This window comes from Scyliorhinus canicula, chromosome 20 (assembly GCF_902713615.1).
Source record: "Scyliorhinus canicula chromosome 20, sScyCan1.1, whole genome shotgun sequence".
NCBI classification, from domain to species: Eukaryota; Metazoa; Chordata; class Chondrichthyes; order Carcharhiniformes; family Scyliorhinidae; genus Scyliorhinus; species Scyliorhinus canicula.
Window position 1 is genome coordinate 12,857,576 of NC_052165.1, and position 13,386 is coordinate 12,870,961.

Here is a 13,386-nt window from a genome sequence, read left to right on the forward strand (position 1 = left end):
GAATGTAAATCCTCTCCCTTGGTTCCTCCTGATGCTATTTGTGACATTCCGCCTGTCATGGTTTGCTACTTCCCTTCTACATACTCTGTGATGGAGTCGTATCTCATCCACCTTAATCTTAACTGCTGGAGACTGGGTGGCATCTTCACAATTGCTGTCAGGTTTAGAAGGGTGAATAGAGGCTTTGATTTTGAAATACAATTCCTTAAAGTCTGAATATGTTTTGGATTCTCATGTTGCTGCCAAAGCTTTTTTTCCGATCATGGTGTATCATCGTTCTGTTTCTGTTCGTGACCAAGAGGCATGGTGGACTAGTCTACACCTGCCATATCTTGGCACTTGAAGTAAAACTGCACCCAGACCTCTGGATGATGCAGCTGCTGCTGCCATGGTCAGTAATTCTGTCATAATGCGCTGATATTTCAGAAGAGATTGAACATTGCTATTTGAAAGCATTTTGGTGGCCCACCCTGTCTCAACAGCTGTCTCAAGGACTCGGCTGAAGTTGGTAGGAACGTTCCAACTTGGTTGACCACCCCGAGTAATCTTTGTAGCTCAAGTTATGTTCCTGAGTTGTGGACGTTCCCTGATTACTTTCATTTTTAGTGGATCGATTGTGATTCCAGTGCCTTGTACTGTGTAACGTAGAAGCTTCATCATGGATTTCATTTTTCACTCCCTGTATCCTTTAAGATTTTTGGGACTGCTCTGACCCTGTGATCATGCTCTTCTCTCGTGAAGCCGTGTGTAAGTACGTCGTTCATTACTCCTCCCATGCCGTCTAGAGAGTGAGACATCGTTCTCTAGAAAACCTCTGGAGTGAAACAATAATGCTCCAAATGGTGTTATAAATGTGGTCAGCAACCTGGATTCTTTGCCCAGAGGCAATGGCCAAAATCCACTATTCACATCCAATTTGGTAAATAAAATACTCTTGGTTAGTTTGGCAAGACTCCCATTCACTGGGGCTGTTTGGCACACTGGGCTAAATCGCTGGTTTTGAAAGCAGACCAAGGCAGGCCAGCAGCACAGTTCGATTCCCGTAACAGCCTCCCAGGACAGGTGCCGGAATGTGGCGACTAGGGGCTTTTCACAGTAACTTCATTGAAGCCTACTCGTGACAATAAGCGATTTTCATTTCATTTAATTTCATCTCACATTCCACTGATTTATTTAGTTGAACTAAATAGGGCGGCACGGTGGTGCAGTGGTTAGCACTGCTGCCTCTTCAACTGCAATGTCATTGGTAAGCTTTCAGTAATATACCAAATGAGACTAGATGACTTGGTATCATCAACAGTATGTCCTCCGAGAAGAGTATGATAGCCATGAAGCAGGAGGTCATCAATGAGCTGCATCGGACAGCGATACTTTCTGTTGTAACTCCAATAGACAAGGCCACAGAATGGGTTTCATCAATGGTGGACGCAGTAAGGAAGGATGTCATGGTCAGGATACGCATTGACCAAGAGCCCTTGAACAAGGTGCTGCTCAGACCTCAGATCTCCCTGTGAAGGCAGTGGAACAGGGGACAGCAGACATGTCCAGTGCTAAGGTTTTCAGCACCCTGCATGTGAAATGTGGGTTCTGACAGATCCCGCTAGATGCGTAGTCCTCGAAACGTACCACATTCATGTCATCAGTAGACAGATATCGTTTTCTTTGTGTGTCCCATGGGATCTCCCCCAACAGCAAGTATTCCAGCAGTGCATAGAGCAACTCTTTACAGGTCAAACCTGCAAAATCATTGTCGATAACACCCTGGTTTGGGGTCATACTGTGCAAGAACATGATGCACATCTTCATCTAATTCTCAACAGAATCAGGTCCGTACAGCTTAAGCACAACCCTGCTAAAAGCAGATTCAGGGCCAACCAGGTTCCCTTTCTGGGTCACTTACAGCCGATGATGTGAAGCCAGATCCAGACGCGGCAACAGCTATTTGACAGATGACCACCCCAGTGGACAATCACGCTTTACACTGCTTCTTGGTCTAACAAATGATCTTTGTAAGTTTATTCTGTGTTAGTGAGGTCATTGGATCCCTTTGCCAGTTTCTCCACCTGGGCGTGAATGGTTTTGGCAGGAGCCCCACTCAGCGATCGTCAACAGACTCAAACAGGCACTCAGCCCCACCGAGGCTGCAATACTTTGACATTTGAGCACCCAGCAGATGGCTCCCTGCATGAATCTGGTGCAGTCTGCATCTCGGATGGCAGAACACTAGCCTTTGCATCAAGGGCCCTCGCCGACACTAAGGCCCGTTATGCACAGATTGAAAAGGACCTCCTTGCCCTAGTCTTCGCTTTCGAGCAATTTCATGATTATTTAATTATCCTGCAATTGTTGAAACAGATCATCAGCCACTCGTAACTATCTTGGAAAATCCTCTCCACATTGCGTCTGCCCGTCTGTAGGGCTCCAAAGCTACAATCTCATTGTCATCTACAAACGTGGTGAGGAGCTGTACTTGACTGATATCCGTTGCAGAGCTTTTCTACCAGGCAGATCGTGAGGAAGGCATGGACATCACGACCATAGAGATGCTGTCCTCTCCCATAATCTAGAAACTCAAATATGTCCCAAAGGCGGAAATCATCATGAGAGGCTGGCTTGAGTCTTTAAGGGAGCTTCCCCACGAGCTCCATACATTCTTCACCATCAGAGATTAATTATAATTGCACAGGATGGACTGATACTGCATGGCCAGCGATTTGACATCCCTGCTTCTCGCCAGAGTTATTATACCCAACAACTTCAACTGGGGCACGCTGGGTTGCAAGAAGCCAGATACAGGATCAAAGAATCACTGTACTGTCCCTCCATGTAAGTCGACATGGAGAGGGAAGGCTCCAGATGTGCACCATGCAATGCACTCAGGCTGCATCAAGCAAAGGTTAGCTGGACCTACAGGAGGTCCTGGGCCTCCCATGGCCATTCACAGCAGCTGGCATCTTTGGATGGAAGGGTAAACAACATTTAGTTTTAGTTTTTTCGTATTCCGGGTGGCTTGAACTCGGCAAACTGCCCAACGTGATGAGTAAAACAGTCACCATCAAGCTCAAGAGACACGTCGCCAGGCGTGGCATCCCTCAGAGACACTCATTTTTAAAAAAATATAAATTTAGATTACCCAATTATTTTTTTCCAATTAAGGGGCAATTTAGCGTTGCCAATCCACCTACTCTGCACATTTTTGGGTTGTGGAGGCGAAACCCACGCAGACACGGGGTGAATGTGCAAACTCCACACGGACAGTGACCCAGAGCCGGGATCGAACCTGGGACCTCGGCGCCGTGAGGCGGTTGTGCTAACCACTAGGAAATGGAAATTCCTCCACAAGCTTACGCAACAAGCCCTACCCACCGGGCACACAAAGGGAACGGCCTACGCCGTCCATGCTAAGGACACTAGCCAGGAAACATCTACAGCACTCAGGGTGCATGATCAAACCAAGCACAAGGCTCCAGGACCATGTAACGAACTAGTTTACAGCTGGCCTTTGCCTTTTCTTCTTTAAGGCACAGAACGGGGGGATGGAGGGGAAGTGATGGGCGATGCAACAACTTGCAAATTCCTGTTTGATCCTGTGCAAATAGCTACGTGTTGTTGGCATGTTCAATCTGTACATTACAAAATAGTTCGTACAGCTACTGTTTGCACGCGTTGTTCTTCTCAGTCCCACTGCTTGTCCCAACTTAAACGTGGACCGAACGAGCGTGATGACACGGTGCCTTAAAGGGTCTGTTTCACCCGACGACTGTGCCGATGTATTTACACTATGTATTTATAGTATGTTCTATGTTTTCACGAATGGAGCGATGTGCCCGGACTGTCCGCAGAGCGGGGGGGGGGGGGGGGGGTCACGCAGGTTGATCCCTCCGGGGAGGGGGGGGGGGGGGAGGGGTCTCTCAGGTTGATCCCTCCAGGTGAGGGGATTCCCAGCCTGATCCCTCTGGGGGGGGGGGGGGGGGGGGGAAGGAGCTTCCCGGGCTGATCCCTCTGGGGGAGGGGCTTCCCAGGCTGATCCCTCTGGGGGAGCGGCTTCCCAGGCTGATCCCTCTGGGGGGAGGGGCTTCCCAGGCTGATCCCTCTGGGGAAGGGGCTTCCTGGGCTGATCCCTCTGGGGGAGGGGCTTCCTGGGATGATCCCTCTGGGGGAGGGGCTTCCCAGGCTGATCCCTGGGGGAGAGGCTTCCCAGGCTGATCCCTCTGGGGGAGGGGCTTCCCAGGTTGATCCCTCTGGGGAAGGGGCTTCCTGGGCTGAGCCCTCTGGGGGGGAGGGGCTTCCCAGGCTGATCCCTCTAGGGGAGGGGCTTCCCAGGCTGATCCCTCTGGGGGAGGGGCTTCCCGGGCTGATCCCTCTGGGGAGGGGCTTCCTGGGCTGATCCCTCTGGGGGGGAGGAGCTTCCCAGGCTGATCCCTCTGGGGGAGGAGCTTCCTGGGCGGATCCCTCTGGGGGAGGGGCTTCCCAGGCTGATCCCTCTGGGGGAGGGGCTTCCCAGGCTGATCCCTGGGGGAGGGGCTTCCCAGACTGATCCCTCTGGGGGAGGGGCTTCCCAAGCTGATCCCTGGGGGAGGGGCTTCCCAGGCTGATCCATCTGGAGGAGGGTCTTCCTGGGCTGATCCCTCTGGTGGAGGGGCTTCCTGGTCTGCTCCCTCTGGGGGGGAGGGGCTTCCCAGGCTGATCCCTCTGGGGGAGGGGCTTCCCGGGCTGATCCCTCTGGGGGGAGGGGCCCCCCAGTCTGATCCCTCTGGGGGAGGGGCCTCCCAGTCTGATCCCTCTGGGGGAGGGGCTTCCCAGACTGATCCCTCTGGAGGAGGGGCTTCCCAGGCTGATCTCTCTGGGGGAGGGGCTCCCAGTCTGATCCCTCCAGGTGAGGGGATTCCCAGCCTGATCCCTCTGGGGGGGGGGGGGGGGAAGGAGCTTCCCGGGCTGATGCCTCTGGGGGAGGGGCTTCCCAGGCTGATCCCTCTGGGGGAGCGGCTTCCCAGGCTGATCCCTCTGGGGGAGGGGCTTCCTGGGCTGATCCCTCTGGGGGGGAGGGGTTTCCCAGGCTGATCCCTCTGGGGAAGGGGCTTCCTGGGCTGATCCCTCTGGGGGAGGGGCTTCCTGGGCTGATCCCTCTGGGGGAGGGGCTTCCCAGACTGATCCCTGGGGGAGGGGCTTCCCAGGCTGATCCCTGGTGGAGGGGCTTCCCAGGCTGATCACTCTGGGGAGGGGCTTCCTGGGCTGATCCCTCTGGGGGAGAGGCTTCCCGGGCTGATCCCTCTGGGGGGAGGGGCCCCCCAGTCTGATCCCTCTGGGGGAGGGGCCTCCCAGTCTGATCCCTCTGGGGGAGGGGCTTCCCAGACTGATCCCTCTGGAGGAGGGGCTTCCCAGGCTGATCTCTCTGGGGGAGGGGCTCCCAGTCTGATCCCTCCAGGTGAGGGGATTCCCAGCCTGGTCCCTCTGGGGGGGGGGGGGGGGGGGGGAAGGAGCTTCCCGGGCTGATGCCTCTGGGGGAGGGGCTTCCCAGGCTGATCCCTCTGGGGGAGCGGCTTCCCAGGCTGATCCCTCTGGGGGAGGGGCTTCCTGGGCTGATCCCTCTGGGGGGGAGGGGTTTCCCAGGCTGATCCCTCTGGGGAAGGGGCTTCCTGGGCTGATCCCTCTGGGGGAGGGGCTTCCTGGGCTGATCCCTCTGGGGGAGGGGCTTCCCAGACTGATCCCTGGGGGAGGGGCTTCCCAGGCTGATCCCTGGTGGAGGGGCTTCCCAGGCTGATCACTCTGGGGAGGGGCTTCCTGGGCTGATCCCTCTGGGGGAGAGGCTTCCTGGTCTGCTCCCTCTGGGGGGGAGGGGCTTCCCAGGCTGATCCCTCTAGGGGAGGGGCTTCCCAGGCTGATCCCTCTGGGGGAGGGGCTTCCCGGTCTGATCCCTCTGGGTGAGGGGCTTCCTGGACTGATCCCTCTGGGGGGAGGAGCTTCCCAGGCTGAACCCTCTGGGGGAGGGGCTTCCTGGGAGGATCCCGCTGGGGGAGGGGCTTCCCAGGCTGATCCCTCTGGGGGAGGGGCTTCCCGGGATGATCCCTCTGGGAGGAGGGGCCCCCTAGTCTGATACCTCTGGGGGAGGGGCCTCCCAGTCTGATCCCTCTGGGGGAGGGGCTTCCAAGGCTGATCCCTCTGGGGGAGGGGCTTCCCGGGCTGATCCCTCTGGGGGAGGGGCTTCCTGGGAGGATCCCTCTGGGGGAGGGGCTTCCCAGGCTGATCCCTCTGGGGGAGGGGCTTCCCAGGCTGATCCCTGGGGGAGGGGCTTCCCAGGCTGATCACTCTGGGGGAGGGGCTTCCTGGGCTGATCCCTCTGGGGGAGGGGCTCCCTGGTCTGCTCCCTCTGGGTGGAGGGGTCTCCCAGTCTGATCCCTCTGGGGGAGGGGCTTCCTGGGCTGATCCCTCTGGGGGAGGAGCTTCCTGGTCTGCTTCCTCTGGGGGGGAGGGGCTTCCCAGGCTGATCCCTCTGGGGGAGGGGCTTCCCGGGCTGATCCCTCTGGGAGGAGGGGCCCCCTAGTCTGATACCTCTGGGGGAGGGGCTTCCCAGGCTGATCACCGGGGTGGGGGAGGGATCACGCGGCCTTCCATTGCTCCTGTCTTGTCGGCTGCTCGGCGCTCGGCTGCTCCGGCCTGCTTTACCCAGCAGCCTCGGCGCGGAGAGCGGGAGTTTCCGGTCGGAGCCGCCGCTCAGCAGCAGCAGCAGGAGGAGGAGGAGGATGACCTCGGCCCTGGAGACCTACATCAACCGTATCCTGCACGGCCCGGGGGGTGGGGTGTGTGGATTGTGAAGGGATGGTTGAAGGGTCTCTGAGATATTTGGGGGGCATCTCAGGGATGTTGGGGGTGGGGGTTTTGGGAATGTTGGGGGGTTTTGGGAATGTTGAGGGGTTTGCGGGGATGTTGGGGGGGTTTGCGGGGATGTTGGGGGGTTTTTGGGGATGTTGGTTTTTTTTGGGGATGTTGGGGGGGTTTGCGGGGATGTTGAGGGGTTTGCGGGGATGTTGAGGGGTTTGCGGGGATGTTGAGGGGATTCTGGGGTGGTCTCCTGGATGTTGAAGGATCTTGGGCATGTTGAGGGGTCTTGGGGATGTTGGGGGGTCTCGAGGGGGTCTTGGGGATGTTGCGGGGGGGGGGGTCTTGGGGATGTTGGGGAGGTCTTGGGGATGTTGGGGGGGGTTTCGGAATGTTGGGGTTTTGGGGATTTTCAGTTGCATCTCATGGATGTTTGGGGGAGGGTCTTGTGGATATCTGGGAGTGGTCACTGTTATCGCCCCCCCCCTGCAACGAGTCGAGTTTAAACCCCCTCCCCTCCCAGCGCTCAGTCTCACTGAGCTGGGGAATAATCTGCTTTTATTTAACATTATTTGGAGCTGGCATCACTGACATGGGCGATTCCTGGCGGTTAGATCCATAGACTCTGCAATACCATGTAGGATTCTTAATTTTTTATGGGAAGAGTATTGAGTGGGCTTGATACTGATTGCAGTTGGATACAGAGGCAATATCTACCAGGATGTTCTGGTGACTATTCGGCTGAAAGCGTATTTGCTCTTTGTCGTTGCACATTAATAACATTATCTTGAGGAGCAAAGGAGTCTTGTTCTAATTGTACAGGACTTTGGTGGGACTGCAGCTAGAGTATTAGCTTTGGTCTCCTTTTACTCAGCTTTGGAGGGAGTGAGGTCCGAATTTCTCCAGACTAATTTGTGGCTGTGGGATGATGGAATTGTCCTATTTGGAGACTCAATAGACTAAACCTATGTTTCCTAGAATTTAGAAGAATAAGAGATAATCTACTTGAAACAAGATTTGACAAGTTGCTTTCCCCTGACTGGGGGAGTCTTGAACTTGGGGGCACAGCCTCGGAATAAGTGGCTAACCATTTAGGAGTGCAAGACAAATTTCTTCACTGTGAACCGTTGAAATTCTGTACTGCAGAGAGCTGTGGCTGCTCATCCATTGAGTATAATAATAAATAATAACAGTATATTTTTAGATATTAAGGAATCAAAGGATGTGAGGATAGGGCGAGGAAGTATAGCTGAAGACGAAGATTGATTGTTATCTTACTGAATGGGGAGCAAGGTTAAGTTGAATGGTCCACTGCTCTTATTTCTTATCTTCTCACGTAACACATTCACCTCCTCTGGGGCTCAAACCTTTGGGTGTAAACGGGGATTGAAACTTCAAAGTTATGTTCACAGTTTTAGTGCCATTGAAGTACAAGATTTCTTTTGGAAAACTGTAAGAGTTGAATATTTTCCGTGTAAATTGATAGGAGTTGAGTGGGAGAGCGTTGGAGAAATTGAGTCCAGCGGTCGTGAAGGCTTGAATGAGGATTTCAGTCAGAGTGAAATAAGAGACAAATTATATCATGGATGCTGCAATGTTACCGTGGCAACAGATTGGATCTGGTATTTGGAGTTCAGGGTCAAATCTAGCACCGAGGTTGTGTGGTATTTGGTTCACCAGATGGCTGGGGGATGGGGTTATGGTTAGGAGGGTGGTGGACCCCCCGACATCAAGACCCTCCAAATATCCACTCGTTGTCGGGCAATATGAGAACGCGGGAGGTGGCTGTGGAGTTGAGGACAGAGATAATGCAGGATGTTAGCAAAAATATGGAAATTGACCTTTACCTATGGATTGTTTTTATTCCTACATGGGATGGATGTTCCCTGGCACGGCTAGCAATTATTGCCCATCGCTAATTGCCTTTGAGAAGGTTGATTAAGCAGGAGAGGCAAAAGTCAATATTCACCTTAACTTGAGTCTTCAGGTACTGTTGCAGTCGTTACAGCAGATGGAAGAATGATTGTGGTGAGTTAACCTTAATTTTGGAGATCTTACTAATGAAGTCTAAATCTTAGTTATTGATACCTCAGTTGTGGAAAAATAAAAATAATCTAGTTCTAGTTTAACATAACCGCAGTTGGTAAGGAAGACTTCAATCAACCCAGTGGACTATGGCTACCCACCTTTATGCTTGAGATTGAAACCTGGCCAATCAGTTGGAGAGACTCTGGTGATACGCTTTGCACACTGGACCAGTGTGGGCCAAATTTCACCAGGCTTAGGAACTGCGGAGCAGGAGGTTTTGCAATTAGCTCTCCCTGCACATGAGACAGAAAACTGAGAAGCACCCTGTTCAAATAGTAAAGGGAGCTATAACATCTGGTGCTACTTGTAAAACTGGTACAACGTTTTAATCTTAAACACATTTGTAAAAGTGACTTTCAAATTTGGTTGAAGCTACTGTAGTGTTCAGCATTCCCAGGTCTAAACTGACGCTAAGAAGGATTGCTGAATACATAGCAGTCCACTGGTGGTGCTTACCTGTGCTGATTGACAAAGTGGTCCTCTGGGTTGTATCCTGGAGGACGGGATGAGAAATAGTTCATGCAGTAGTCTTTCTCCTGTACATAACCATTATTAATTGGCATAGTGGTCAGCACTGCTGCCTCATGGCACTGAGGACCCGGCCCCAGGTCACTGTCCGTGTGGAGTTTGCACATTCTCCCTGTGTTTGCGTGGGTCTCACTCCCCAACCCAAAGATGTGCAAGGTAGGTGGATTGGCCACTCTAAATTGCCCCTTAATTAGACAGAAAAAATCCTTAATTTTGAAAAAAGATTATTAATTGGCAAAAAATTACCCTGCCACTGAGCATTTCTAGTTTTTAAATTCATTTTTACGGAATGTGGGCATCGCTGGCTCGGCCAGCATTTGTTTCCTGCCCCTAATTGCCCTTGAGAAGGTGGTTACGAGTTGCCTTCTTGAACTGCTGCAGTCCATGTGGTGTAGTTACACCAACAGGGCTGTTAGGGAGGGAGTTCCAGGATTTTGCCCCAGCGACAACGGTATATTTTCAAGTCAGATGGTTAGTGACTTGGGAGGAGAACCTTCAGGTGGTGGGGTTCCCAGGTATCTGCTGCTCTTGTCCTTCTAGATTGTAGTGGTCGTGGGTTTGGATATTGCTGCCTATGGTACACACGGCTGCTACCATGTGTCGGTGGTGGAGGGAGTGAAAGTTGTGGATGGGCTGCCAATCAAACGGGGCTGCTTTGTCCTGGACAGTGTCGAGCTTCTTCAGTGTTGCTGGAGCTTCGCTCATCCAGGCAAGTGGAAAATATTCCATTGCACTCCTGACTTTTGCCTTGTAGGCGGTGGACAGGCTTTGGGGAGTCAGGAGATGAGTTATTTGCCATAGGATTCCTAGCCTCTGACCCGCTCTTGTAATATTTATGTGGCTGATCCGGTTCAGTTTCTGATCAATGGGAACCCCCAGGATGGTGATAGTAATTCAGTAATGATAATACCATTGAATGTCAAGGGGTGATGGTTTGATTCTCATATTGGATATGGTCATTGCCTGGCATTTGAGTGGTGTGAATGTTACTGAACAAATAACAGTGGCAGCTGGTAGTGTATGTCAGGCTAAATAGCCTCCTGTCGTGTAAAATGTTCTGAACTAAGAAGAAAATGAATATTGTCAGATCACTAAGCACTAATGCATTAACGTGAGCCACATTCTGGGTGTTAGATAAGGAAGTATTTTATTTTCCCAGCTTAATATATTCCAGGACATTAAATAAATGGCCATTGCTTTAATTTGTTGCCCAAACAGTTTATTGGATTCAAGGTCTTAATTATCATCCTGGTCCACCTTTAGTAGTGTAGTTCCAAAGTATTTTGGAAATTGTAGAGGTAAATTAATTTGGCATTGAGTTCAATTTGCTTTTATATTGGGTGGTTAGTTTAGTTGAAATTTAATTCATTAATGTATATTAACTTGTCCAGTTCCAATTCTCTTTCCGCACCTAGTTGTGCACTAAGGCAAACTTTTGTCTGTTTCCAAAGGTAGTGATTCCCGGAACTGGTTGCCAGAGGCTTACTTGAGTGGCTGATAAGGAGTCTCCCCCTCTTATGGGCAGCCATTGGCATATATAGAAGGATTAGCAACCCATTTGGCTGCATTATCAATGCCCCTTCCTTGGCCTTCAAGTCCTGGGTGGGACTTGAACCTGAAGCTTCTGGCTCAGAGGCAGGGATACTACCGACTGGAGGTCTGCACAAGACCTCCGTGTTAACCTGTAACCCCGGTGAAAACGTTTGTGACTGTTGATACAATTTGGATGGTTGATAATCCTTTGAGATCAACTTCTGGCTCCCAATCTTGGCTTCTCATTCTTCCCTGCCTGTCTCTCATATCCCCTCACCATCCACTCCGATTGCTATCCCCAACCCAAACGGCAGTTGTGAACTGCATTAAGTTTCTGCAGCTCATCGGCTTAATGATTGAGGCCCAAGGCCTCAGGACAACCCATTCAGGATCAATTCCTGACCCATATGCTGCAAAATGGGCACACTTGATCTTCAAGCCATGTGTCTAAAAGTTTTAATTATGCCAGGAAAACCTTTTGTTCCTCCCTAGCTATTTTTCATTAGGCTCTTGCAGGTGTCTATTTAATTTGGGTTGTGGACTCAGTTTTGCTGCTGTCAAGTGATGCATTTTGTAAAGTCTTATGAGAATGTTGGCAAAATGACAGGTTACTGTTATTTAACTAACAGGAGCTTTGTCTACACACAAATGTATGGAATTCTGAACAACTTTCAGTTGCTTCTTATCACAGGGAACCCTGAAAGGATTTGACCAGACAATCAACCTAATCCTGGATGAGAGTCATGAGCGAGTATTTAGCTCACAACAAGGCGTGGAACAAGTTGTACTTGGCTTATACATAGTGAGAGGGGACAATGTGTAAGTGTTTGCGGATTACATTGATTCTTCTACCAAATGGTACCACTATAAAAGTCTTGATATACCAACTGCTCTCTTTGAATCATTGATAACATTTTAAACTAACTAAGCTTTATATATTATTTATCAAAAGCAGCCTGCTTGATTGGCACCCCATCCATTTCATTTTAATTTAATTTCATTTTCATCTTCAACATCCCCTCCCTCCATCACCGACCTACAGTGGCGGCAGTGTGTGCACCATCTTTACAAAGATGCCTTGCAACAACTCACGAAGGCTCCTTCAACAACACCTTCCAAACCCATGACCGCTTATTACCTAGAAGACCAAGGGCAGCAGATACAGAAGAAAACTGCCACCTGCAAGTTCCCCTCCAAGCTACACACTGACTTGGACCAATATCATATCGCCGTTCCTTCACTGTCGCTGGTCAAAAGCCTGGAACCCCTTCCCTAACATCGCTGTGGGTGTATCTATGCCTCATGGACTGCAACGGTTCAAGAACGCAACTCGTCACGTTCTCAAAAGCAATTAGGGATGGGCAATAAAAATGCTGGCTTAGCCAGTGAAGCCCACGTCCTGTGAAAGAATTTTTAAAAAATGCTTTCTACAATTTTAATAAGGCGGAAAACAGATCAATTTAATTTAGTGATGGGGAAAATGTAGTAATTACGTATAAACAACAAAATTACTGAAACCTCAGTATTTTCCAGCTTCTGAACTGATGCTACTCAAAGTATAAAAACCTCTGGGAACAAAAATAGACGTTGCATTGAGCAATTGTAACCAGGGTCTTTTTAAGTATAAAATTGACAACTAAAATGCATTGACCATATGGGCGGCACGGTAGCACAATGGTTAACTGTTGCCTCACAGCTCCAGGGACGCAGTTTCGGGTCACTGTGAGGAGTCTGTACGTTCTCCCCATGTCTGCGTGGGTTTCCTCCGGGCGGTTTCCTCCAACAAGTCCCGAAAGACGTTCTTGTTAGGTGAATTGGACATACTGAATTCTCCCTCAGTGTACCTGAACAGTGTGGCGACTAGGGGATTTTCACAGTGACTTCATTGCAGCGTTAAGCCTACTTGTGACACTAATAAAGATTAACGTTGGAGTTTTTCACTGCTTTGTTTACAGTAAATATATTGAGAATTTTCTCTGAATTATACCGGGGAGTTATTTGTATAATCATTTTGCTGGGTGAGCTGAAATGGAACGTTCCCAAGATTGAATGCATAATCACGATTGACCTCTTGTATCACAGGGCAGTGATTGGTGAAATAGATGAAGAAACAGATTCTGCGTTGGATTTGGGAAACATCAGAGCTGAGCCTTTAAATTCTGTGGTACACTAAAAAAGACGCAAGAACTTTGTACGTGTGGCAGGCATTGAGGAGAGTTTAAAACATGCTTTCGCAAGAGTGCATGTAGGCAGTTTGACGTCTGAAGGATGAAATAATATTTCCTATTTGAATATTTTTATGTCTTTGTAGTTTTGAATATGTACATAAATATTTCTTAAAATTTGAGTGTATTCAGTTCTTGCTGATGAATGGAAAATAAACTTAAAATACAATTTTAAATTAAACACAGTATTGATTAA

General features: G+C 50.2%; 1 protein-coding gene across 1 annotated transcript; it reads left to right on the forward strand.

Annotated features, from left to right (window-relative positions):
- Window positions 1-6,591: 6,591 nt before the first annotated feature.
- lsm8 (LSM8 homolog, U6 small nuclear RNA associated) lies at window positions 6,592-13,386 on the forward strand. Its single transcript, XM_038781032.1, has 4 exons — window positions 6,592-6,771; window positions 8,804-8,844; window positions 11,657-11,784; window positions 13,048-13,386. The coding sequence occupies exons 1-4, from the start codon at window positions 6,741-6,743 to the stop codon at window positions 13,136-13,138; spliced, it is 291 nt and encodes a 96-aa protein (XP_038636960.1). The 5' UTR covers window positions 6,592-6,740; the 3' UTR covers window positions 13,139-13,386.